The following is a 24,419-nucleotide window of genomic DNA, read 5'->3' as shown; positions in this document are numbered from 1 at the left end:
TGATATCCAAGTTACTTAATCGAATTTTAGCAGGAATATTTAATTCAGACCCAATCTTTGCCAGTTTGTCAGCTATTTCATTTCCCTTGATATCATTATGTCCAGGAATCCAACATAATCTAATATCTTTTCCATATTTATTTAAATAGTATAGTTTCTTTTTAACTTGCAAGACTCTGTAATCTTTTGTTGCAGTTATCATATTGTTATTAATGTTGTCTATAGCGCTCTTTGAGTCCGTAAATATTATAGCTTTATCAAAACTTTTTTCCTCACAAATCATTAGACCCTTTTGAATAGCTATTATTTCTGCTGTACAGATATTAATAAGTGAAGGAATTTTTTCAGAAAAGGAATAATTTATACTAGGTATGTGTATTCCTATGCCCGTTTTGGCTTCCTCAAGGTTTTGATTTTTTTGTTTTTTTGAAGCATCTGTAAATATTTGTATGTAATTATAGTAATACGAATTTACAAAATTGTAATATTCCCAAAGGTTATGGGAACTATTTTTTTTTAATAATGTTTTTATAATTGGTACATTATAAGTGTAGATATCATATTCATTTGAGTAGCAGGCTGGTATGTCACTTGTGTTCATTGATGGTAAAAACTTTTTAACTTCTGTTAGAGCGTCAATCAAATATGTTGGATTTTTTCCCTTCCAATATCCTTGTTGATAACCATGATATTTTTTTAAGTCTAGAAGCATATTTAATAATGAGTGATTTGGAGTTGTGCTAATCTTTGCTATGTATTTCGTGGCAATCCATTTAAATCTATGGTGTAGATCGATAGTTGCACTTTCTGCTAAAATGACATTAGTGGGAGTAGATTTCATCATGCCATGTGTCGTTCTCAAAGCTTGGAATTGTATTCGGTTTAATTTCATAAAATGTTGTTGAGAGAAGTTATTAATTATACTAGCGCCATAATCTAATTGTGATTGTATCAAGCCATTATATATTAATTTTAGTGTTCTTGGGTCTGATCCCCACCATACTCTACAAAGAGCACGTATTATATTAATGCCCTTTTGGGCTTTATTAATCATGTTATCTATATCTATTTGGTCTGACCAATTTAGATTGTGCTTAAATATTATACCTAAATATTTTTTCGACAGAACATTAGGGATTATATAGTCATTAATTTTTATATCTGGTGGATTACTAATAGGACGGTTCATTTTAAACCACAAAGTCTCGCATTTTGATGAGGATAGTTTAAGATTATGTGTATCAAACCATTTGGATAATTCATATAGGATAAAGTTTACCTGATTTGCTATATGGTTAAAATTACTACCTTTTGTTAAGATAATTAGATCATCTGCATATGACAGAAGTACACAATTTTCAGGCAACATTGTGTATATATTTTTAAGATAAATATTGAATAATATTTGGCTTAAAGGTGAGCCTTGTATTAGACCTTGTGTAGTATGCGATGGTCCAACCATTTCGTGATAATGATTTTTAACATATAGAGTCCTATTGTTTAAGAATTGAAATATAAGGTTATTGATGTCTACTGGAATATGAAGATTATTAAGAAGTCTGTATAGTATGTAAATATTCACATGATCGAAAGCTGCTTTAATATCTAAGAAAGTAGCATTTACATATTGGTTTTGTGAGAAAGCCAATTGAACATAAGTATTTAAATAATTTAAATTATCGTTAACTCCCATACCTTTTCTAAATCCTACTTGAAATTAGCTAAATGTTTTTTGATTTTCTACGATCCAATCCAGCCTATTTTTAATCATTGATTCCAGTAGTTTTACTACACATGATGAAAGTCCCAGAGCTCTATAATTTTCTGCTCTTAAATTATAATTTTGAATTTTGTTGTTCTTAGGAATAGGTACTTATAATAATCTGAGTTTTCCACTCATTGGGAATCAGTTCACCTTCTTTAACCTTGTTGTATAAATTTAGTAGCCATATTAGCCCTATTTCAGGTAAATGTTTTAACATATTAAAGTTAATATTATCAAGGCCTGGTGATGTGTTTTTCTTTAAAAATAGACTATTTTTTAATTCCGTGAGATTGAATTCACTAGACAAGTGATCAATGGTCTGTAATTCAAAATCCGGTTCAATATTAGTTACTGAAAGGTTAGTTAATATTTCATAACTTATTTTTTCATTGGGAAGTTTATTGTTTGAAGGTTGAGAGAATGCATTTTTAAATTTTCTTATAGTTTGCCAAATAGAGCTGATGTCTACGTTTCTATTAATACTCCCACAATATTCGATAAACTTTTGCTTCTTTATTGTTTTTAGAAGTCGTTTTGATTTAGCAATTATGTGTTTTGCATTGATATAATTATTAAGATTAAAATTATTTTTAAATTCCTTTAACGCTTCTTTTCTTTTATTTATTATTTCAGTGCATTCCTGGTCCCACCAAGGTACTCTTTTTTGATATTGCAGTTTTCTTATGCCTCTGCCTTGTTTATTAGGGATAGCAATTTCTACTGCTTGGTTAATTATACTTGTGAAGTGGTCATAGGATTGATTTTCTATATTTAAATGTTCTTCTATGTATTTACTATACTTGTTCCAATCAATTTCTCTAATGTTGTTTCTAAAATTTAAGTTTTTATTGGTTGTAATGCTTTTTCCTTCACTATAGTTAATTTTCATTAGAATAATTGTAGGAAAATGATCGCTACTACCACAATTTTTCAAGACATTCCATGTACATTGTATTGCTAGAGAGTCAGATACAAATGATAGATCTACAGGGCTGGATCCCTCTAGTGGGGTATGAATTCTAGTGCTTCTTCCATCATTTAAGTATATATAATTAAACTCGTCAAAGATTTTTAATAAAAGGTTACCATTTCTATTACTTACTTGACTACCCCAACATGGGTGATGTGCATTCAAGTCTCCCATAATGAGCACATTGTTCCAATTATTATATATATATATATATATATATATATATATATATATATATATATTCAAAAAAATTATATGATAATTTATTTTTTGGGTTTGAGTAAATGTTTATAATTGTATATTTATCTATTTTGATAGCTATATATCTAAAGTTAGGGCTTTGCCATTTGGAGTCTAAATTAACCCTACTGTAAATTAGATTATTTTTAATGAGTGTGGCAATACCTCCTGCTCCATTTTCTATATCTTCCCTAATTACATCATAACCTTTGATTCTACATATTTGATGAGGTTTAAGTTTGGTTTCATTTAACATAATGATATCAGGAGAATGTTCTGTTATCAAGATATTTAGGTTGTAATTATTGGATTGAAAGCCATTCATGTTCCATTGCATCAAACTAATGTTTTTAAGTGAGTTGTTGGTATAACTCATAATTTGTTTTATTTTTTTAATAATATTTGTCCTGATCGTCTAGATCAGGAACTGATTTGTTGAGTTCTGAATATGTTAATATTAATTCTCTAATTTTAATTTGTTCTTCTTTATTCATATTTGTAAATTTTCTGTATAAATCATCTATTGTATTACAGTAATTTTGCGATGCACTAGCAGGCGTTGATTTATTAAAATTATGTTTTAAATTGTTGTTATTAATACCAGATATAGTTGGAGTGTCATTAATTTGAACTGTACTATTTAGTTGAGATAATCTACCATTTTGATTTATTAATTGCGATTCATGTATAGTTTTATCATATGAAATATTTCTTTTCTTTATTGTTCCCGTTGATTTTTCTGCAGAAACGTAACTCCTTTTAGAATTTATGCACTGGCTTGCTGTGGTTCTTCTTTGATTAATATTAATACTGTTGTTTTCTGTATTTTGTTTTGGTTTTATACTTGGGAAGTTAGCCGGATGGTATTGACTATCTTCTTTTCTATAGTCTTTACTTAAATAATTTTTTGGTGCTAGTTGTGCAGCTTCATAAAATGATAAGTTTTCATATGCCATTAACTTTTTAATTTCTGTTTGTCTGGTATATTCAGGACACTTTTTATTAACTGAGTTATGCTCAGGACTCTTACAATATATACACATCGTTAGGCATTTTGCCTCTAGATGTGACTCTAATTCACCCTCTTCCACCTGTTGTCCACAATTATGACATTTTGGTTTAGTTCTGCAAAGGGTCCTGGTATGACCATATATCAAACATTTATAACATTGTGTGACTCTCGACACATATGGAATAATGTTGAATTTAAGATAACTAATTTTTATTTCTCTTGGCAATATCTTACCATCAAAAGTTATAAGTATTGTGCCTGTAGGAGCATATTCAACCGAGTTATCATCTTTAATAATTTTCCTGTTTAGTCTTTTGATGTCTATAACATCGAAGGGTGAGATTAATGATTTTTTGATTTGATCTTCGGTTAGTGACGGGTTAACATCTCTGATGATGCCCTTACATGTTATTTGATTATATGGAATATATATTTTATATTTATCTTTAAGATTGATAGGCTTATTAATAAAATTGTTAGCCGCTTCGCTGTTTGCGAAAGAAACACCAATTTTATTTATACCTTTGACTTTAACCTCCAAGATATCTTTTAAATTTAAATTGAAGAGGTCATTTGCTATTTGTAAATGATTATACTTGCCTATTTTGAATTTTTTCTCGATTCCTTCTACTACAACTAAGTATGGCCCTACAGCATTATTCTTGTATCTGTTGTCGCTTTGATTAAATTTATTTTTTTTCTCATTATCAGACTTATCATTTATTATTGTATTATTTTCATTATTCGAAATATCCATATTACCGTTTTCATTATTGATCGCTTGGAGATCAGGTGGCTTTTTCTTGCCGCCATGCGGTGACATATCAGTAGCTGATCAAAATTTTACTAATATAGAAAAAATATGTAATGGAAAAGACTTACCAATGCTCTAGAAGAGTTATATAAAAGTAGATTAATTATCTCTATATCTTAAGACTCTTGTCTGAAATTTCTTTAACCCAGCCAGTAAAAATTGTAGTATATTACGTTGTATATCGAAACTGTTGTTTCTACGCTGTAATTGTGAATTATTATATATTTAATTTTGCGATATACTCTCGTAAGTATAAAGACAACCAATATTTAAATTTACCGCTAGAAAGATTCAAACTTTTGACCTTGTTCATTGTTAAATAATCCTAGGTTATGACTTTGTTTTAACAACAGTCTGATTTTTACAAAATTAATGTTAATTTTTGTAAAACAATTTTATATCAAAAAATGCATTGTTTCGACAGAAAAACTTCCAGATCCTCTTACTATATCATTAGATATAATTTTCAGGTTGAAATAAAAATCAATAATGTGTAAACACAAACTTTATTTAAGTACTCCGAGGAAAATAACAAAAACGAAAATAATCATGAACGTTATAAATGATATAAACACAAATTATAAAAAAATCGTAGTATTTTCGTCTTAAATCCAAAACAATTTCTTTTGTAGGGCTGAAATAGCACGCAGTCTATAAATATAATATTTTCTTAACATTGTTTTATACCAACACTGAAATGAGAACAAATAATAAATCACAAATAAGCCACAAATTGATGTTAATTCATGCAATCATGCAATTTTACTCAATTAGTCAATGAAGCTTTACAATTATTTCTAGTGCAAAATAAGCAGTATTATTAATATACCTGCTCATAAAAATTAATCTGAAATTATAAATAAACATTTCTGTAAGATACTTGATCTTTTTAAAAAAGCTTTTATTAATTTCGTTAATTATTCCCTTTTCAATTTTTTATCGGAACGATAACCCCTTATGCATCCCGGTGTGAAGCAAATTCTACTGGTGTAAGATTTCTGGCACTCATATTTAAATAATATTAACCACTAAAACCAGTAATCTTCTATTAAATACGAATAATTAAATATTTTCGAAATTTTCACTTTCACTCCAATGTAATACTAGCACTAGCACCTTCTTTACACCAGCTCCGCCCTAGCTACAAACCAAGCAGACATGTAAAATGGTGTACACAAGTTTCAAAGTCGCCCAATCTCGATCCCTCTCCTGCTTATAGGTCTCAATCAGAGATATGGTCTCTTACACATCTCTGGTCTCAATAGTCCCAGCATAACCTCATTAGCTTTGTTATCACATTTTGGTACCTATCAATCTTTTCCTTTTTTGGCATTCTATCCAACTACTTGTTTTTATTTCTTTTACCTCTCCAACATTCACGAACTGTATAACCCTACTGGTTGTGACTTTTCTTAAAAATAGTCTACCAAATAACCACTGGGGGAACTTATTATATGCTTTTGGGAAGTTAGTTGACTTGGAAATAGCTTAAAAATAAACTGCTTTAGACGTAGTATGCCCACATTTTGCTCTTAAGTTGTACTTATGTTCCACCAAGATCTGCCATTAACATATATTTGACCCACTGTACTAAGATTGAAAATATTGCCACACAGAACCCTGATTCATCGTTCTACTTATTTGGAGATTATAATTTACCTTTGGCTTTGTGGACTTCACCTGATGAAGATGGTTTACTAACGCAATGCCATGTGGGTCCACGAAACAGATATGCCGGTTTGTTGTATTCTAATGATTTCTCTTGCACTTGCCTCATTATAGTGCACTAGCCTTCTGCTAGTGTTATAATTTCATTCAGTTTATTTGTTATCACTTTGGTTGTTAATTTTAGTGTTGTGTTTAATAAATTAATTCCTCTGTAATTTTCCGGGTCCGATTTGTCTCCCTTTTTGAAGAGAGGTATTAGAATGCTTGATCTCCATTCTTGAGGAATTCTGTTTTGTTCTGTCCAGATCTGGTCCTCCGTACTTTAGGAGTTCGTTCGGTATTCTGTCCTCTTCTGGTGAATTCCAATTTTTTAATTTCCTCAATGCTTCCTTTACCTCTTCCTCAATATTTATTTCTTCATTTGTTTTTATTTTTTCACCTCTGGTGTTGGTGGATCATTATCGTCACCTTTAGAAAATAGGAATCTAAAATAGTCTACCCATTTTTTCTTCTGAATGTGTTTCGTTTTTATTAGTTCGTTCATATCTTTTCTTTGTCCTCTGATCATTCTCCATATATTTTTTTGAGAATCTGTTTTGAGAAACTCTGCCAGTGTTCCTTTTTTATTTGACTAACTAAAGTATTTGTTTCATTTCTGATTCGTTTATGGTGGTTGTATGCCTGTTATGTTCTATATTGTAAAAAAGCTTGAATCATACTTGGACTTTAAAAATGCTGAATATTGTGCTCTTAATGATTATTTTGGACTTTTCAATTGTGATTGATTATTGTAGAGAATAATATTAAAACTGCCACAAATTTTTTATCAGGTATTAAATAATGGTATTGCAAATGTTGTTCCTATTAAAAAGTTTGTTTATTCGAGCTTTCCTCTCTATATTAAACCGTTTAAACGTATCATATTGGGAAAAAAGAAGGCTCGTATGAAATTCAAAAATTCTCATTCCCAAAACGTCTACATTGTTTTTTATAATTTACGGTCTCAACGTAAAAACTTGACTAGAGAATGTTATAAAGCTTGTTGTAAGACTCATTAGGATGCCAAACAATTCTGAATTTTCATTAACTCATTTAGTAAAGATTATGGTATTCCCAATAATTTGTTCTTAGACGATAAGTGATGTAATAATGGATCTGGAATAGCTAACTTTTTTCTTCTGTTTACACTAATGAAGACCTGCATGTTGGTAACCTTTCTAATAATTTAGCTGCTGTTAACATTTCTGTCTATAATATAACTCTTGCAGAAGTATTCTCAGGTATTCTTGCTACGTGGCCAGACCATCTCCATTTCAATCTGCAAGCTCTCTCTTTGTTTATGATCTTGTCTTTTATTGTTACTCCTATCATTGAACGCTCCATCTTTCTTTGTGCTACTCTTAGTTTAAAGCATGGTTTTTTAGTTAGGAACAGTGTTTCTCCACACCGTAGGTCATTATTGGCAGAACACACCAATCGAAGACTTTCCGCTTCATATTAATTGGTATATTCCTGTCTGTTTTTTTTAATTTCGTTTTTAAGAGCCCCATATACTGCTCATCCATGTGCTATTCTTTTTGATACCTCACTTGTTTGGTTGTTCTTGCCTATTTTAATTTTGTTTCCAAGGTATATGTATTTAACAAGTTCTGCTTCGTCTTTCTGAATTTTTAAAATGATACTGGGCACGAGGTTAGTCATGTATTTTGTTTTGAGGATATTGATTTTTAAATCTGTAACAATTTATATTTTGCTTATAGTGGGTTGAAAGGGGGAACTGAACAATTACTGCGTTGGATATAGGGTAAGCAAATAAACTGAAACGTTTGCGAACGGTTACTCGTGTTTTGGTTGGAGAGCTAGGTCGTGAATGAGGATTCCTCTATTTGAAGGACTGGGAGAAACTTACTACGAAAAAAGAAATAAAAAGAATACTTACAGAGATGTCCTGGGAACACCACACAAGAAGATTCCTAAACTATCTAAAATGGACACCGTTTAAAAAATCCTCTTGATGTTTATAAAGAAAAGTTTTTCTCTTATAATAAATTTCAAGGGTGAACATCTTTTTAAAATAAATAATTTTAAACTCCTGGTTTAAAGAGAAACATTGCATATTTATTTTTATTTCACATAAACAGTTATTACAAATAAAATTATCCAAATTTATCAACAAACCTTACATTGAACCTTCTAACCAAACAGACTTTAAAATTTTGGTTATGTACCAAATGACAGAAAAGTATAATACTGACTGTCAGATGTCCAAATTAAATATCAAACTTTTCTGAATTATTAATTAATTATCAAGGTTAACTTCATTTAAACGAAAACTAAAATATGACAAATAGCTGACACCTATAAAACTTATACTTATTTATAATTTTTTAATTTGTCATGAAAGCAAATCTTAGTATATTAACCAAGAATGTTTATTTTATTTAGAAAAATTTAACAAAACTACTTTGCTTCACTGGCTGATTATTTCTTTTTAAGTTATTAAGAAAGTTTGTTACCTTGGAATTGGGAACAAAAAAAACAAACAAACATCAAATTGGACTTCAGGATGATAACAATATGTATTCTTCAAAACTCGGGTGTTTAATTTTCACTTAAAACTATGTGGTGCTCACTTAGCCCTCAGACACGCTGTTTATCAAATCCAGTGACACGGGATACAGCAACAAACCGGTGATTATCTCGCTTCACAGAGATTGCCAAATAGCATTTGAGCTTAATCTCCTTCCTTTTAACCAAAACTCATTCGAATTAAGCCAAAATTTGCAGGTTTTTGAAACTATCAGCGAAAAAGATCCTTTCCCGCTAAAACCCCAATTCATTCTCTCTGCTTCTCCGACCTTTAACTCCCACTAACCTTTCGTTGTTAGCCCTCTCTCTCTCTCTCTGTCCCCATCTAGTTTCTAACTACCAGCCAGTCGGAACTCCTTTTAATTACGTTTTTGATTCGATAATGGACCTTAAGAGTACTGCGCCTTCAAAATTTTTGTGGGAATTTATTTAATTAAGACGCAAATAGACTCTACGCAGTTATTATTATTTTTAGATGTCTCGCATAAACATCTGGGTAAACAAAACATCAGATTATTATTACGTACCAGCCAGGAGCATATCAAATAAATTTTTATACATTTTAAATATTCTATAAGGAAATAATAGTTATGCTTCAACCCGATTTCTCTGCAGGCTCTTTCCAGTTCTTTTAACATGATGTTGATTACCTAGGTCATCTCCTATCAACACTATGCCATCAGCATAACTCAGGTGGTGTAGTCTTTCCCGTCGACACTTATCCCTTAATGATCCAATCCAGGGTTTTAAACCTAGTCTTACACCTCTTTGAATTTTTATGTCGTTACTGTTTTCATGTAACTTTATTACGTTTGAAGCATTTCTATAAATAATATTGCGTACTAATCTGGAATAACGGCTATCAATGCGACTTTCATTTAATGCTTCAATTAAACTATCTAGTTCTACCAAGTCAAACGCTTTGTGGAAATATATAAATACTAATACCAGAGGTCTGTTGTATTTCATGGATTTTCAATGAGTTGTTTTATCATTTGCAGGTAGTTGTTGGTGCTAAATTTTGATCGAAATCCCACTTGCTCTCTGATTTGGTAATGTCTAGTTTTTTATCCAATCTCGTTATCATTATTGTGAAGAGTTTCTACATATGGCTAAACAGGCCAATCGGTCGATAATTTTCTAGCTAAGCTTTTCCTTTTTTGTCTAGCAGAATCGTTACTGCATTATTCCATTTAGACAGTATCAACTTTTCTCGTAAGCATAAATTAAAAAATTCCTCTCCCTTGTTCTTTAGGGATTCAATTACTAGTGCATCATCTCCTGGTGACTTATTGTCTTTCATCTTATTCATTGCTTGGCTGATTTCACTAAGTGTTATATCTGGCATTAGTTAAGAACCTTGATATAATATGGTTTTTCAGTTCCCTCTTTTTTTTTTCAAGAAAAAAAATTAATATATAAATAAAATATGTATTAACAAAAATATAATAATATACTTACTAAAACCAGAGGTGAAATATACATCACTTTCTGTTGTTATTTATTCAGGTGAATGTTTATTATACATGTGATTCATACAGAACAAAATCTGTTAATGTTTATTTACTAACTGAAATATGGTGACACACTTCATATATAAATCACCCCATATAAAACTAAAATTCATTTAAAACACTTCCAAACAAACTATTCGCTTATATCAATTATATACAATCTTGTTTTGAGACTACACTAAAAATAAAAAAAATTACAGCTGACAAGTTAATTCTTATTGTTCGGCTCTTCTATTTCCTTCTTAGGTTTGTCTTTCGGCTCATTAGATTCTTCCAATGGATCATACTGATGTAGAAGCAAGCGCCACTGTTTTATCAATCCATCCCAACCGCGTCTGGAATATTTGATATATTTATTTGGAGTTTTCGGTTGCTCAGGCGTTCTTTCATCTCTGAAATTGAAATTCAGTTGTAAATGTTTTAATAAACATTTAGCTGCACAATTTTCATTTTTACATTTCTCATGCTTTAAAAAAATGAAATAAACTGTAAATTTACTTACCTTGGAACCTGCTTTAAATATTCATCATATCCAAGAGTATTTTTGCCATAATCGATTTGTTTCTGTCTTCTTGCAAGCACAGCCTGATCAGTCTCGTATTCCTTAGGTTTTCTTCTAAAAAATTTATAAATTACGGTGTGAATCACGGCTGATTAAGTAACAATAATAAGACATAAAAAAACAAAATAATGAAAAGTTGATAAGGAAAATAGTTTGGATATGACCAGCTGTAACAAAAACAATAAAATAAAAACAAAAGTTATATGTTAATGAGCCTCTTACACAAGATGGAAGAAATTTGTTTAATCTGGCTCACAAAACTAAAAAACAAAAAGGTTATTAACCCATCAGTTCCTAGCGTTACGATTATGTAACGGCAAAGTGGTGCCATCTAAACAGATCCTCTATCGCCTACGTCACAAATTTTCAGTTGAAAACAGGTCAGTTCTTGTCAGAAGGTGCTAGTGTTTACATCGTTGTAAATGTGCGATTTTATTATAACTTTGTTTTGAATCTGTGTCTGGATAAAATATAACGAAAGAAATAAAGCTTCAAATAATGGACTTTGTTGATAAAGAGTACGTATATAAATCTTATTTTGTATAATAAAGTTAATATTAGAAAAAAATAGCATAAGAAAATATAAATACATTTTTTTTGTGTAAAAAACCTTTGATATTTTTTCAAATAAAAAAGTTGTTCAGTTAGGAAATTGACTGTTACATATTTGTAACGCTAGGATGTAATATAAGCATATTTTCCAGTTATTTTGTACCAATATAATATAATATGTTTTGTTTTCATTGTGTGGTATTTTCAGTAACATTTTTCAAAGTATTAGTATACGGTGTTTATATAATTTAAAAATTTGAAATGTAAAAATGCAATATGTATCTACTAAGTTGTTTTTTATTGCAGAGGCCTTGTTGTATTGCTGCAGTTCTTCAAAGAGGTCTGACTGTTCAAGAAGCTATTGATATAGCCTTTGGAGAATCTGACGAGATATATGACTCTATAGAGGAAATTTATATAGCGCCACCGGATCCGGCTAATCTGACAGATGAGGATTCCGGAGATGAGGACGAGGGCTCAGATTTAGACAATTTGAGCAAACATACAACGGTGACGGACTGTAAACGTAGACGCACTGGAAAAAGATCAACATAGAATTTTGTGTACTCTTATTTATAAATGAACGTAAACGCAGGACGGAACGTAAGCGAAACGCACTGTAACGGAAGAGTTGGTCAACTTTCATCTCTTACAGTGCGTTACTTGCATATGGCCAATCAAAAGGAAGAATTTTGTGCTGTCAACCAAAGTGAACTGTCTGGCCCGCCCACCATTTTGTAAAGTTGTTTATCAACATATTCAAACTTTGATTTTGTTGATTATTTTTCAAAATGGACGTTAAGAATTTATAAAATAATAATAATAAATAATAAAAGGATATTATAGTATCATGGTCACCAACTTTGGCCACTGTTTCTACTATAAGGGCAGTATAACAAAAAAATGGGTGGTACTGATTAGAATGGATCAGAATGTTGGACAGTAAAGGATTCAAATTAGAAACAGAAAATGGTGCTGGGCATTGTTTACATGACTTTCTGATGTTTCAGTCAATACCACTTGGTGTTTGTATCGAAAATCAAACAACTCCCAGATGTCCCAAATATACTTTCAAAGGGCTATCATGCAAGTTTATTTGAAGAAATATTCATCATCTCCCAAAGGCACTGGCTGGACTCCATCTCCATCTTCTAATGTGCAAAGAGTAGCCAATGAAATTATATATGATAAGATGGAAAACCTTGTGGATAAAATTCCAAACGATAAAAGAAGATGTTGTGCTGGAAGATTTTGCAAAAATTCAACATGCACGATGTGTAAAAAATGTAACTTAGATCACTGTATTGATTATTTCGTTAGCTATCACACAAACCAAAGTGTATAAATTCATTTTTCATTATTTTCAGTTTTTAAATAAATACGACTGTTTACAGATATATTTTGTATTTTTTGCCCCCATTAGCTCCTAGCGTTACATAGATGTAACATCATATACTGAGTGATTTATAAATTCGAATGTGTAAATTCATTTATTTTTAAGTTTTTTAATAAAACTGGTCCCAAAAAAATATTAGCATCACATTAAAAACTGCGAAAAAATATTCTGGGCACTAAAGGGTTAATATCTATGAAAGAGGATGAAATGAGTTGAAGATATATCAGGAAGAAGAAAACTTCGTTAACAACAATGGTTATCAGTCATTTTATTGTAACAAAATAGCACACCTCTGACACGTGGTATGTGTCACAATTCTCAGGATGCATCTAGAACATACAATTGATGGCGTTTGAGAAGCTACCAATGAGGCGAACAGAGATGGACTACTCCAGAAGATTCTCAAATAATACTTTTGGTATTTATATGCAGAAATATTTGCCTAACAATAATTGATGGAAAATATGACATACCCATCATGAATGTATATAAAAAGCAGTTTGTAAAAAGTATACAATTACTTCTAAAGAGGTTAGAATTTAAACAAATTAAAAAACAAAGTAAAAATTCCAATACCTTGGAAGCTTTCCATTTAAGGTTCGTACATCATTCTTTGTCATCTTTGGGGGAGGAGGTATTTCTAATTCTTCATCACTGTCATCACTACCAGTTTTCCATTCTCCACTTGATGAACTAGAACTAGAGCTACTACTTTCTTTTTTTATTGGCTCAGTGAACACTCGTTTTACAGCTCTTTTCCTGTCTTGTCTCATTTCTTCATCCATTACTTTAAAAGAAAATTATATTTGGCATACAATATTATCAACAAATAAATATTTTGAAAAAATCGACAATTTTTATATGAAATACTAGTTTAAAAATTACTTACAGTCCACCCAGTCCTTGGTTCCAGGGCTATGTAATGTAAAATTTTGGAACAACTCTTTGTTAAAAGGAGAAGGATTTGACTCATCTCGAAACTGTTCAGTTTTAATAGGTGTACTTAATATTCCAGTTGTTCCATCTTTACCTCTCTTCTGTTTATCTACTTCATCTTCTGGTTCTTGTTTTATCCTAACACAGCTATCTATTGTGCTCTTCTTTGAATAAATTTGACTCTTGTCATATGGACTGTCTGGATCTGGCTTTACAATATTTTCAATATGACTGAAACAATTTTTTAAGATTAGGATGGAAAAAATGATTAAAAATCCTCAATAATTACCAAACATAAAGATAGTAATTAACTAGGAAGCATTAAAAAATGCAACTATAAATTAATTTTTATCAAATTCAAATTTGAAGGTTTCAATTACACTCCCAAAATTTTCGCTTCTTTTTCACTACAAATTTTTAAGGATTTTTATTATTATGCATAGGTTTTTTATGTTTAAAGATTTTGTACATCACTATAGCTAAGTCCATAGTATAGTATAGTATGTAATATATACCTTTGTTCACTACTTCTTGTGCTGCCATTTGTCTCCAGAGAAATAATAGAATTATCTAGCTCGCCCTCCTCTTTTGGTTCTGTCTTGACATTTAAACTGGGATCGTTCATATTGAAAATACCTTTTTATTTTTATTGAATAATTTATCACTTCGCTTCTAGATTCTACAGCTTTTTTCCTCTAAGGAAGACGTAGAAGACATACAGCAACACAATCACTAAACTCGGGTTAACCCGCGGTGTTACCACTTAAATAGGCATAAACAATTTAAATAAACTAAAATATATAATATAATAACATTTTATCACTAATATGTTTTGTTAAATAAATAGTGTAAGTAATAGTATATAAACAGTTAGAATTACAAACAAATGATGGTTGGTAAGTTGGTATATAATCCCATTATACCATACAACAACTTTTGGCGCGTAGCCGCGTATGTCAAAATTTGACAGTAGTAACAAATGTAAAGACAAAGAGACATACAGCATACAGCAATATGTCTTCTAAACTCCATTCGCTTAGCTCGGACAAATTTTGACAGATTCATTGTCGGAAACCTACAACACAACAATTCCTACTTCTCAGTATTAATAGCTCAAGTATCCTGCTATTACAGACTTCTTTCTTTAAAAAAAGAAGAATTATTCTAAATAGTCGAAGTGTATACTAAACCCATCAAATTTTGGGTAGTATATATTTAAAAAATATATATTTAGTTGTTATAATTTAACATAACTATTTATTATATGGTGCAGATAAATAAATATTGATTGTCGGTAATTCGCAAAGTTCTATTTTATTTACTATTTAGTTTGTTTACTATTAATATTGGCTATGAGTACGGGTGCTTGGTTGTATAGTAATTTCCAGCCACTTTATTCTGCCAAAAAGTAACTAACTTCGCAAAAAAATAATTACTAAATTCACTAGACAGTTCGGACTGGGATTAGCGAACCGAGTTTATTACCTGTGTGTTAAGTCAATTATGGTTGGATCACAGTACACATCTCAAAATTTTGGATTATATTTTTTAAGTTCTTCAAGAACATAAAATACCACAGCACATGCCTCTATTTGGTATATGCTGTGATAAATTACTAATTTCGCGAAAATCCAAAACTCTCGTAACCATGAGTCAAAAAAGAAACCATGAGCCATTCTACATATTACGAACCTAAAAATACTATCATTTTATAAGCAATAAAAAGCAAAGCAAAATCTGAATGGAATCTAAATTTTCTGAAAGACCAGGAATAACTTTGCTTTTATTTCCATAAATGTTCCATAAATATTAGTGCTTCACCATAGAATAACAGAACAACACAGTTGTGTTGGTTGTTCTCTGGCTTCACAGTCCATACATATTTGAAATAATTGCTTCTGTCAAAATAAAACCATACAACTAAATATTTCAAGGTTTGATTTGTTTACAGAAGGTAATTATTACTGTATTCTTAACTAGATTTCATAGAACTTTAGGAATTATTAATAAAGGACAGGTAGCAGAGTAATTTAGTATTCATAAATAATATAATGGATATTGATGAACTGTGCTACGATGGATGACGACAGTGCCAGCTTGTGTTGCTGTGAATATTATGATATAAACTATGAAAGGAACCATATTTTGGCATGCTGTTGCAATTGTGAAGATTTAGATGAAGCTTTTGAAAGGTATTTTAATAAATGTATAAAAAAATACGTATCCTTTTCTTTCATTTACTGAATTCTATAAAGTATTTTTTTGAGATCTTAATATGTATTTCATATTTTTTAGTCTAATAACAAGGCAGGGAGTAACTGAAAAGAACAAGCAAGGACTAATGATGACTGTGAAGGATAGGTTTCGCATTCCATGGAAAGGTGGAGCAAAGCAGGTGGCTTTTGATGCCATTTTACCAATTTTTATCCTACCAACTACTCTAATACTAGCTAGTATAAGCCTTTGGTGGACAATATTTGCATTTACATCAGTTATAATTTTTCTAATACTGATATCGAGTTTCTTAATTAGGACCTTACCACATACTAAGTTCTTTTTTATCTGGACTTTAACATCATTGGTAATTTTATATGTGATATTTGAGTTTATTGTTATACCATTTTTGGAGATTCTTTTGGAGGAAAATATAGCCTTGAGCATACTAATATTTGGATTTCTGATATGTGTGTTTATTATGAAGAAAAGAACCAAACAGCTGCCTCGCTTGGGTGATAATGAACTCGAGAAAGGTTTGATTGGTAAAAGCTACTACAGGCTAGTCAATTGCTCAATTTGTCAAGTTAGAGTTCCTGATAAAGATCACCATTGTGTTTGGTAAGTATAAAAAACTATGTCAGTCTGATTATATTTATATATAAGGTGTTTTACATGTTTACATATTGAACTATTGTTAAAAATAATAGGATTTGAAGTCTGAAAATTTGCACTTATGTATAACTGTATGCTCCATTTGAAAATTATTGATAGCAAACTTTTTATGATACAGCTGATAGGTAAATGTAAGAATATTTTATTCTCTCATTTTAGGTTTGACTGTTGCGTTGGAAAACATAACCAGTGTGCATTTATTCTGTCTCTGTTTTTCGCAATTGGTGCTCTACTGTACAGTTCAAATTTGACACTTACTTCAGTGTGCCATCCATTTATATTGTACAAATCAATTCTATTGCCAGATGACTGTTCTGAAGTGTACAAACTATTTGAGTAAGTATTTTTATAGAAAGTGTTCTTGTAGAATTACAAATTTGTCAGAAACTGCACATTGTTAGACCACATCTCTATAAAATAATTCTGAAAATCAAAACATAAACTTTCTTTTTCAGGTTGGGACTGTCTTTTGTGTCAGCCATTTACAGCCTTGTTGTAGCATGTCTTTTACTCACACTTTTTCTTCAACAACTATTGTTAGTGTCATTGGGAATTACCCTGAAAGATTGGGTGCGGTTGCCACTCAGGGTGAAGTTGTGTCTAGGCCTAACAGCCAACAGGTCGAACAGTAAAGGTTTTATCAAAAATTGGAAAGCTGTCTTATGTTGGAATCGATATTTTTCTAGTTCTTTTAGTCAAATGTAAGCTAGAATTACTTATCTACAGTAATTTTAGTTCTGAAAAAGACATACAATGTCTGCTCAAGAATTACAGATTGATTGTCGAGAATCACTTCTCGTATTTTACAATCAAGTAGCAAAATACAAAAATTTGAAGTCTCTAGCACATCGGGAAGTTGGTTTAAAATAGATTATACAATTCCACCTGAATAGCTACACAGAAGCTAATACAAATGTGTTTAAAATAATGTCAACACTCTCAAAATTATATTAATTTATTTCAGGACTATTTATATCAGTATTATATATGTAGATGATTATAAGCATGATATTTTAAGTATTACATAATATTCATCCTTTTATACATATTTTTTCTTCTTAAATTTTGTGCACATATCTATTTATATATTTATATTTCATAATTTTGAGTTTTATTTTAAGAATTTAAGGGATTTTTAAGAAAGAGATGTATAAAAAACTACAGTTACTCCTTAATAACTGGGCATGACACAATAAAGTCTCTAACATCCAGACTGCTGAAATGTGAATAGTTGATTCATTGCTAAAAGCAAAACTGTGAAGAAATTATTAGAGATTCTATGACATTACTATCACTGCTTTAGGAAATGAAGGATAAAAAAGGTGACAAATGTAGAGCTCTACAGGACCAAATTCATATATAAAGAAACTGTTTAACATGTGCTTTTTTTGTTTGTAAGAAATACATTTACATATCAGGATTACTTCACGCAGGGAGGATCTAGCTAGTAGTCTTCCTTCATGTTGTTGAAGTCATTGCTTCTCTCCTTCTAACTGTCTCTATTTTCAGCTCGCTTCCTTTCAGTGCGGCGAAGATCTTGGAGGACTTCCATCGCAAATGTGCTGATTGCATCCGAAGCTGCATTTGATAAAAGAATTTTCCCTAATGTGGTCTCAGGTTGAATTTTCTGTTTGATTTCTGCTTCCAAAGAATTGCGCAGCAAGTTTAACTAGGTCACATGAAATGACAATAACGTTCTCCTGCTTTGTTTTGGGCCATCTACATTCAGCATTACTAGGCTGCTCTTTTAATATTGACGCTTTAGTACTGACATGCTTCACTTGCTGCTTGAAGCTGAGTTTGCCATAAATCAGCAATCCTAAGTATTATACTGAATTAATAATTGTGATGTGATTTCATGTTAAATTTAAAAGATGCTTTCCGACAATCACTACAGCCAGTCATCGGCGTATGCTACGGGCCTAGCATCCCTCAGTGATTCTAACTTTAGCAACCCATCGTACATAATATTCCACAAGGAAGGGCTTAGCACAGAGCCCTGTGGTACTCCTCGAGTGGTTTTATATTCCTTCGGGCATTTACGTGTGTGTGTTTGTGCGTATGTGTGTGTTATGTTCAACCAATAAATCTACAGTTAATGACAGCTGCAGCACACTATGCCATGTGGGCAGTTGATCCACGAATTTTTATTTGGTTATACCCTATTCACACTTGTTCTATAGTCGTGCATACCCATAAAGCGTTCCCTATTAGTCATTGAGGTGTTGGAGATAAAAACTTATCGACCCAGTCTCCATTTATTTTCGTGATGCTCTGATTCATAGTCCAGGACAGTGCGGATGCTAATTTCTAGATAGTTTAAAGTAAGAACAGAATTCCGTACAAAAGTCTCATAATTATATGCCTGAAGTGGGTAGTGCCTCACCTGCATACGAACACAAATGAAAATATACAATTTATACAATCTTCAGCCTATACATAGGAAAAACACTTAAAAAATATATCGAGAAGAATTATAAATTTGAATGGCTTTAAATGTTATGACTCATTCCTGGAAGGTACGTGGAACCCAGAGCCAAAAAAAAAAAAAATAGTTGTACTAACCAAATACACTTTCCCTGAACTTAAAATTTTTAACCTTTTATAATATTTTAATATCCGGATCCTGGTATATTTTGTATAGTTCAGAGTTTTATCTTCTTCGCCATATTCCGTTTTCTTTTGTGCCCTTATATATGTGTCGCAAGATTTTTCTTTCGAAGGTTGCTAACGTTTCCTCTCTTTTAGTGAGTGTCCAGGTTTCTGAGCCGTATGTGAGTATCGGTCTTGTTAGGGTTTTATATATTTGGCATTTCGTGTTTCTTGCGACGTTATCTGATCTTAGTTGTCTAATTAAGCCATGGTAACATTTTTTTGCAATAAATATTCGCCTCTTTACTTCCTCCGCAACGTTATTATCAGACGTGACTAGGGATCCCAAGTATATAAAGTTTTTTACCCCCTCAATGTTGTATTCTCCTATTGTTATATTTTGTTGCTGCCTTATTTCTGCGTTTTTACTTACCTGCATATATTTTGTTTTGGTCTGATTGATATTAAGACCACTATTTTGTGCAGCTCGTTCTATTTGGTTGTATGCCTCTATCATTTCTCTTCTTGATCTTACGATAATGTCAACATCATCTGCAAATGCTAGTATTTGCACGCTTTTATTAATGATTGTTCCTCGTGTATTGACTGTTGTGTCCCTTAGTATTTTATCGAGTACGATGTTGAACAAGATGCATGATAGAGCGTCTCCCTGGCGAAGTCCCTTTTTTACATCTATTGTTTCCGCTAATTCATTTTGTATCCGGATTCTACTTTCTACTTTTAGAGATTCTTTTGTCAGTTCTATTAGTTGTGTTGGTATATTAAATTCTTTCATTGCTTTTATTAAGAATTCTCGGTATATATTGTCATATGCGCTTTCAAAGTCTATGAAGAGATGATGTGTGTCGATGTTATATTCACTTGTTTTTTCGAGGATCTGTCGTAGAACAAATATCTGGTCTATTGTTGACTTCTGTCTACAGAAGCCACTTTAGTATTTGCCAACTAATGACGTTGGATATTATTTTGTATGCTGCATTCAGCAGCGTGATTCCACGGTAGTTTCCACATTCTAACTGGTTTCCTTTGTTATGTAATAATACAATAATACCGCTATTCCACTCCGCTGGTAAGTTTAATAATATATTTTTGTAAAAATTCATTAACGTTTTAGACTTTTATCTAAAATTTGTTCCAGAATCTTTTTTGCATAAAACAAAATTTAATTTTAAACTGTAAAGCTAGTTGCATAATCTATGGAGGATAATAATTTATCAGTCACAGAACCATAGATTTAATAGAAATTTTTATTATGTCTATGCACAGAACACGAGTCATAAGTCATAATGTCATATAAGTTATTTTGACAAAAATGTACAAATACGTAACCTTACTTTTTAAAATAATATCAATAATATTGTAGATTTCTTTAAGACTTTCAATGTCTTTACAGTCTAAAGTAGTTTTAGGTGCAGCTTGTGTTTTCTCGGCAAGCATAATTGGATACGTACATTATAAACAAAATTTAGATAGGTAATACCCAAATCTGCATTTCCTGTCATTAAATGCTCTATAACCATAATCTTGGTACCCTTATTAATGTTTTTTTTGTAGGGAACAAATGCATTCTGGAGTACTTAGGGATATGGAAAGGCGCCAAAGGAGGAAACAGGAAAATTTATACGTTCTTCAAAAGCAGATTGATCTTGCCAAAGAATTGAAAAAGCATCAAGATGACAACATTACTTAATTACAGAGTGGAGTCTTAAATATTTGTAAATATATATGTAGATAGTGTTTTCAATATAAATAAACATTTTTAAATAATTATTTAGAAAATAGAAGGGTACTGATCAGAAAAAACTCTTTGAGAAGTGTGTAAATGAAGAAAATAGTCAGATGCGTACTAAAGTATTCATTTGCATTGGTTTATTCTGTAGGATTTGTTACTATATAAAGACAAAAAGTATATGAAAAAATTAGAATAGGAAATCAAATATAATCTTTTGAATATTATCCTAATTATTGGTAAAATTAAAGATTGAGAAGATCCAAAACAACACTGATGATTTTAGAGATATAGCCAAATTAAGTACTAATCAGGATGATGTCACACAATTGCAGAGGGTTGTTAGGTTTCTATAGATCTCTCTCATTGTTGAAAGTAGTCACTAAGCAACCCTTGTGGCTTGGGATAATATGTAGTTCAGATGTGAACTTGAAAATATACAAAAATGAGAATCTTAGCTTTTGCATGTTGAATTCTTACTGCATGTTTACTATTTATCAAGAAGTATTCAGATATACATACAAAAAACATTAGTTGACATTATAGACACAGTTTGGAAGGAAGATTTTGTTTATAAACTTATATCGCACCTTAGTTGATTCCATGTCACACCAAAGGGAAACTAATTAACAACATGCTATCAGATGGATATATTTGTGTAATACAATGCAAAAGCAGAGGAAGTAAAACAAGGGAATAACACGGGTTTCTGTTTTGTATCTCACTCTACTCAACCTTTATGTCTCTATTGGTTGACCATTCACACTGATTCTTCCAATAAGAAGGAACAGCAATTTGGAAGAACCAGTGAGAATGGTCAACCAACAGAAAGAATAAAAACATATACCTACCTTGGTATGAACATCAATGAAATGGGGACCATTCCCTATAAATGCCATGATTTATCAGTACCCATAAAAATCAGGTTACTACGATGTATACTTATATCTTTCCTATACTGCTGTACGGAGTTGAGTCTTGGACTCACACAGATGCTGCCTGAAATAAATTTGAGGCTTTCAAAATGTGGCTTTATCATAGAATCCTGAAGATATCTTATACTGGCCACGTTACTAATTAACACATTTTATTAAGAATACAAAAAAAAGAGCTGTTAACCACAATAAAAACAGCCAAAATCGAATACCTGTCACATCATAAGGAACAGCGAAAAATATGGGTTGCTATAATTAATTCTACAGGGAAAAGAGTTTACTCCAATATTTGTTAATATCTCTATCAGCTTGTCGTGCTTTACTGTATCGAACCCTTTATGATAATCAATGAAGCATGCATAAATATCACAATTCACATATCTATATCATTGAAATAGCACTTGTATGCTAAATAGAGGCTCTCTCATACCCACTGCGTTCTGGAAACTAAACTGTGCACGGCTGTTTTTGTTCTATAGTCTATATATATCCTTTCATGTATGATTTTTAGAAATAACTTGTGGTTAGTAAAATGTGGCTCATTAAGCTGATGACCCGAAAATCATTGCAGGATGAAGATTTTGTTTTTTTGGTCAGAAAGTAATAGAGCAATAAACGGCGACCAGCCATGATCTTGGTAGTATTACCATTCCACAGTTTAACCACAAAGTTTCTTTTTTATATTATGGTATTACTATGTTTAAATACAAAATATGTCATTGAATATTTTTGTTAGGCCTTGAGTACCGTCAGCGTCAGTCTTAAATAGCTTTAGGAGTTCAGCACATGCAGTGGCGGCGCAAGATCATAATTTAATGTAGGCAAGATACATTTTGCGAGGCACTCTGCTCGCGCATAAAGACAGATTTTTTAAAATAAAAAACATGTGTCATTTCATTATTAAACTTTTATTCGTGGCAAATTTAGTCAAACTTACAACTAACCTAAAAATATTTAAGATATTACGATCTACCAACGTTAAAAAACAATTTAATTGAAATATTACAGGAACAGAAATTTTCTACTTTTTACACTGCTGAATTGTTTAATTACGTGCTCGTAATCTAGCTTGGATGCTATATCAACCTCGATAGACAAAATTCGCGATTGAAAACAAAGTATCTGACCTCTGGCGGAATAAATTTAAACTACTAAAAGTGGTACATATAAACAAACCAGACAGCTGTTGATTTGAATAGGCAGTAGGTACGATGCCAAAATAAGTACCTACAGAAGAAGATATCAAGGACACACCAATAGAACTCAGGACCCGACAGGAAGAACAATCAGCAGCAGGCGGTGCAAGAGCGGGACGTCGAGATGAAGAAATGAGATATAAATTTTGAAATGTCATATTTTATTAGGGCAATAAATGTTTTTATTTTTATTTTTTATTTTATTATTATATGATTTGAATAGAATTAGTAAATTTCAGCATTATGACTATGTCACAGTATATTGCCAAAGAATATTCTTTATAAAGCAATATACTGTGACTACGTTAAAGTATTTTAACCCTTAACTACCATGGCCAAAAATAGTAACATTTGTACCATGGCAGGGTCAAATTTGACCCCCCCATTGTTTTTTGTATCAAAAAATATTCTTTTTTTAACTTGTTTTATTTTAAATTATTTTGTTTACAGTTACTTTTACATTTATATAAAAATAAACGAATTTGGTTAATTAGATATAACTTTATTTAAAAAAAACTTTTGTATTCAGTCAAATTAATAGCTATGCACTTTCTCGAATTATAAGAAAAATAATAACAATGTGCAGTTTTTTTATATCCAATGGTGAAATCTAGGTATAACAGTTCCTACCTAAAATAAAAAAAAATTGATTTAGATTTCGTATCTCAAAAATGACAACCATGATTTTACCTTAATTTTCAACACAGCTTATGCATAACGTCTGTATGCGGGAATGATTTTTGCAAATAAAATCTCGACATTTATCGCACGATGAGCTTTCTTTCTTTTGGGTTTTGGAATATTGACATATTTTACACTTTCCCCTCTTTTTTCGTCGTTGTGGTTCTGGATTTGCGGCAGGCATTGGTTCCTGAAGTCCGGAAACTTTAAAAATGGCACTACGAATTTCTCTCGGTAAACAAGTTTGCTGAGCTCTACGAGTTAAATGGGCCTTAATAAGTTCTTGACCTAAAGTGGTTAGAAACAATCTTCTTTCCATTATTTGATTTTGCTGAACTCCATTAAAAAATACGTTAGC

The 24,419-nt window shown here is 31.2% G+C and overlaps 2 protein-coding genes across 3 annotated transcripts; one reads left to right on the top strand and one right to left on the bottom strand.

Annotated features, from left to right (window-relative positions):
• Positions 1–10,512: 10,512 nt before the first annotated feature.
• Positions 10,513–14,985, bottom strand: Slbp (Stem-loop binding protein). Its single transcript, XM_072532456.1, has 5 exons — positions 14,534–14,985; positions 13,972–14,249; positions 13,659–13,869; positions 11,075–11,188; positions 10,513–10,964 (listed from the first exon to the last, which is right to left on the bottom strand). The coding sequence occupies exons 1-5, from the start codon at positions 14,641–14,643 to the stop codon at positions 10,781–10,783; spliced, it is 897 nt and encodes a 298-aa protein (XP_072388557.1). The 5' UTR covers positions 14,644–14,985; the 3' UTR covers positions 10,513–10,780.
• Positions 14,986–15,918: 933 nt separating this feature from the next.
• LOC140441614 (palmitoyltransferase ZDHHC23-B-like) lies at positions 15,919–23,571 on the top strand. 2 transcript variants are annotated; one of them, XM_072532455.1, is made up of 4 exons: positions 15,919–16,210; positions 16,314–16,853; positions 17,067–17,243; positions 21,075–23,571. In XM_072532455.1, the coding sequence occupies exons 1-4, from the start codon at positions 16,080–16,082 to the stop codon at positions 21,208–21,210; spliced, it is 984 nt and encodes a 327-aa protein (XP_072388556.1). In that variant the 5' UTR covers positions 15,919–16,079; the 3' UTR covers positions 21,211–23,571. The 2 variants fall into 2 exon arrangements, with proteins under 2 accessions (XP_072388556.1, XP_072388555.1); XM_072532454.1 differs by lacking the exon at positions 21,075–23,571 and adding an exon at positions 17,363–18,001 and having other exon boundaries at positions 15,920–16,210.
• The last annotated feature ends 848 nt before the right edge of the window (positions 23,572–24,419 follow it).

This window comes from Diabrotica undecimpunctata, chromosome 5, assembly GCF_040954645.1.
Source record: "Diabrotica undecimpunctata isolate CICGRU chromosome 5, icDiaUnde3, whole genome shotgun sequence".
In the NCBI taxonomy this organism is placed as follows: domain Eukaryota; kingdom Metazoa; phylum Arthropoda; class Insecta; order Coleoptera; family Chrysomelidae; genus Diabrotica; species Diabrotica undecimpunctata.
The sequence above is the reverse complement of the archived record's forward strand: the minus strand, read 5'-3'. Positions and strand labels throughout refer to the sequence as shown.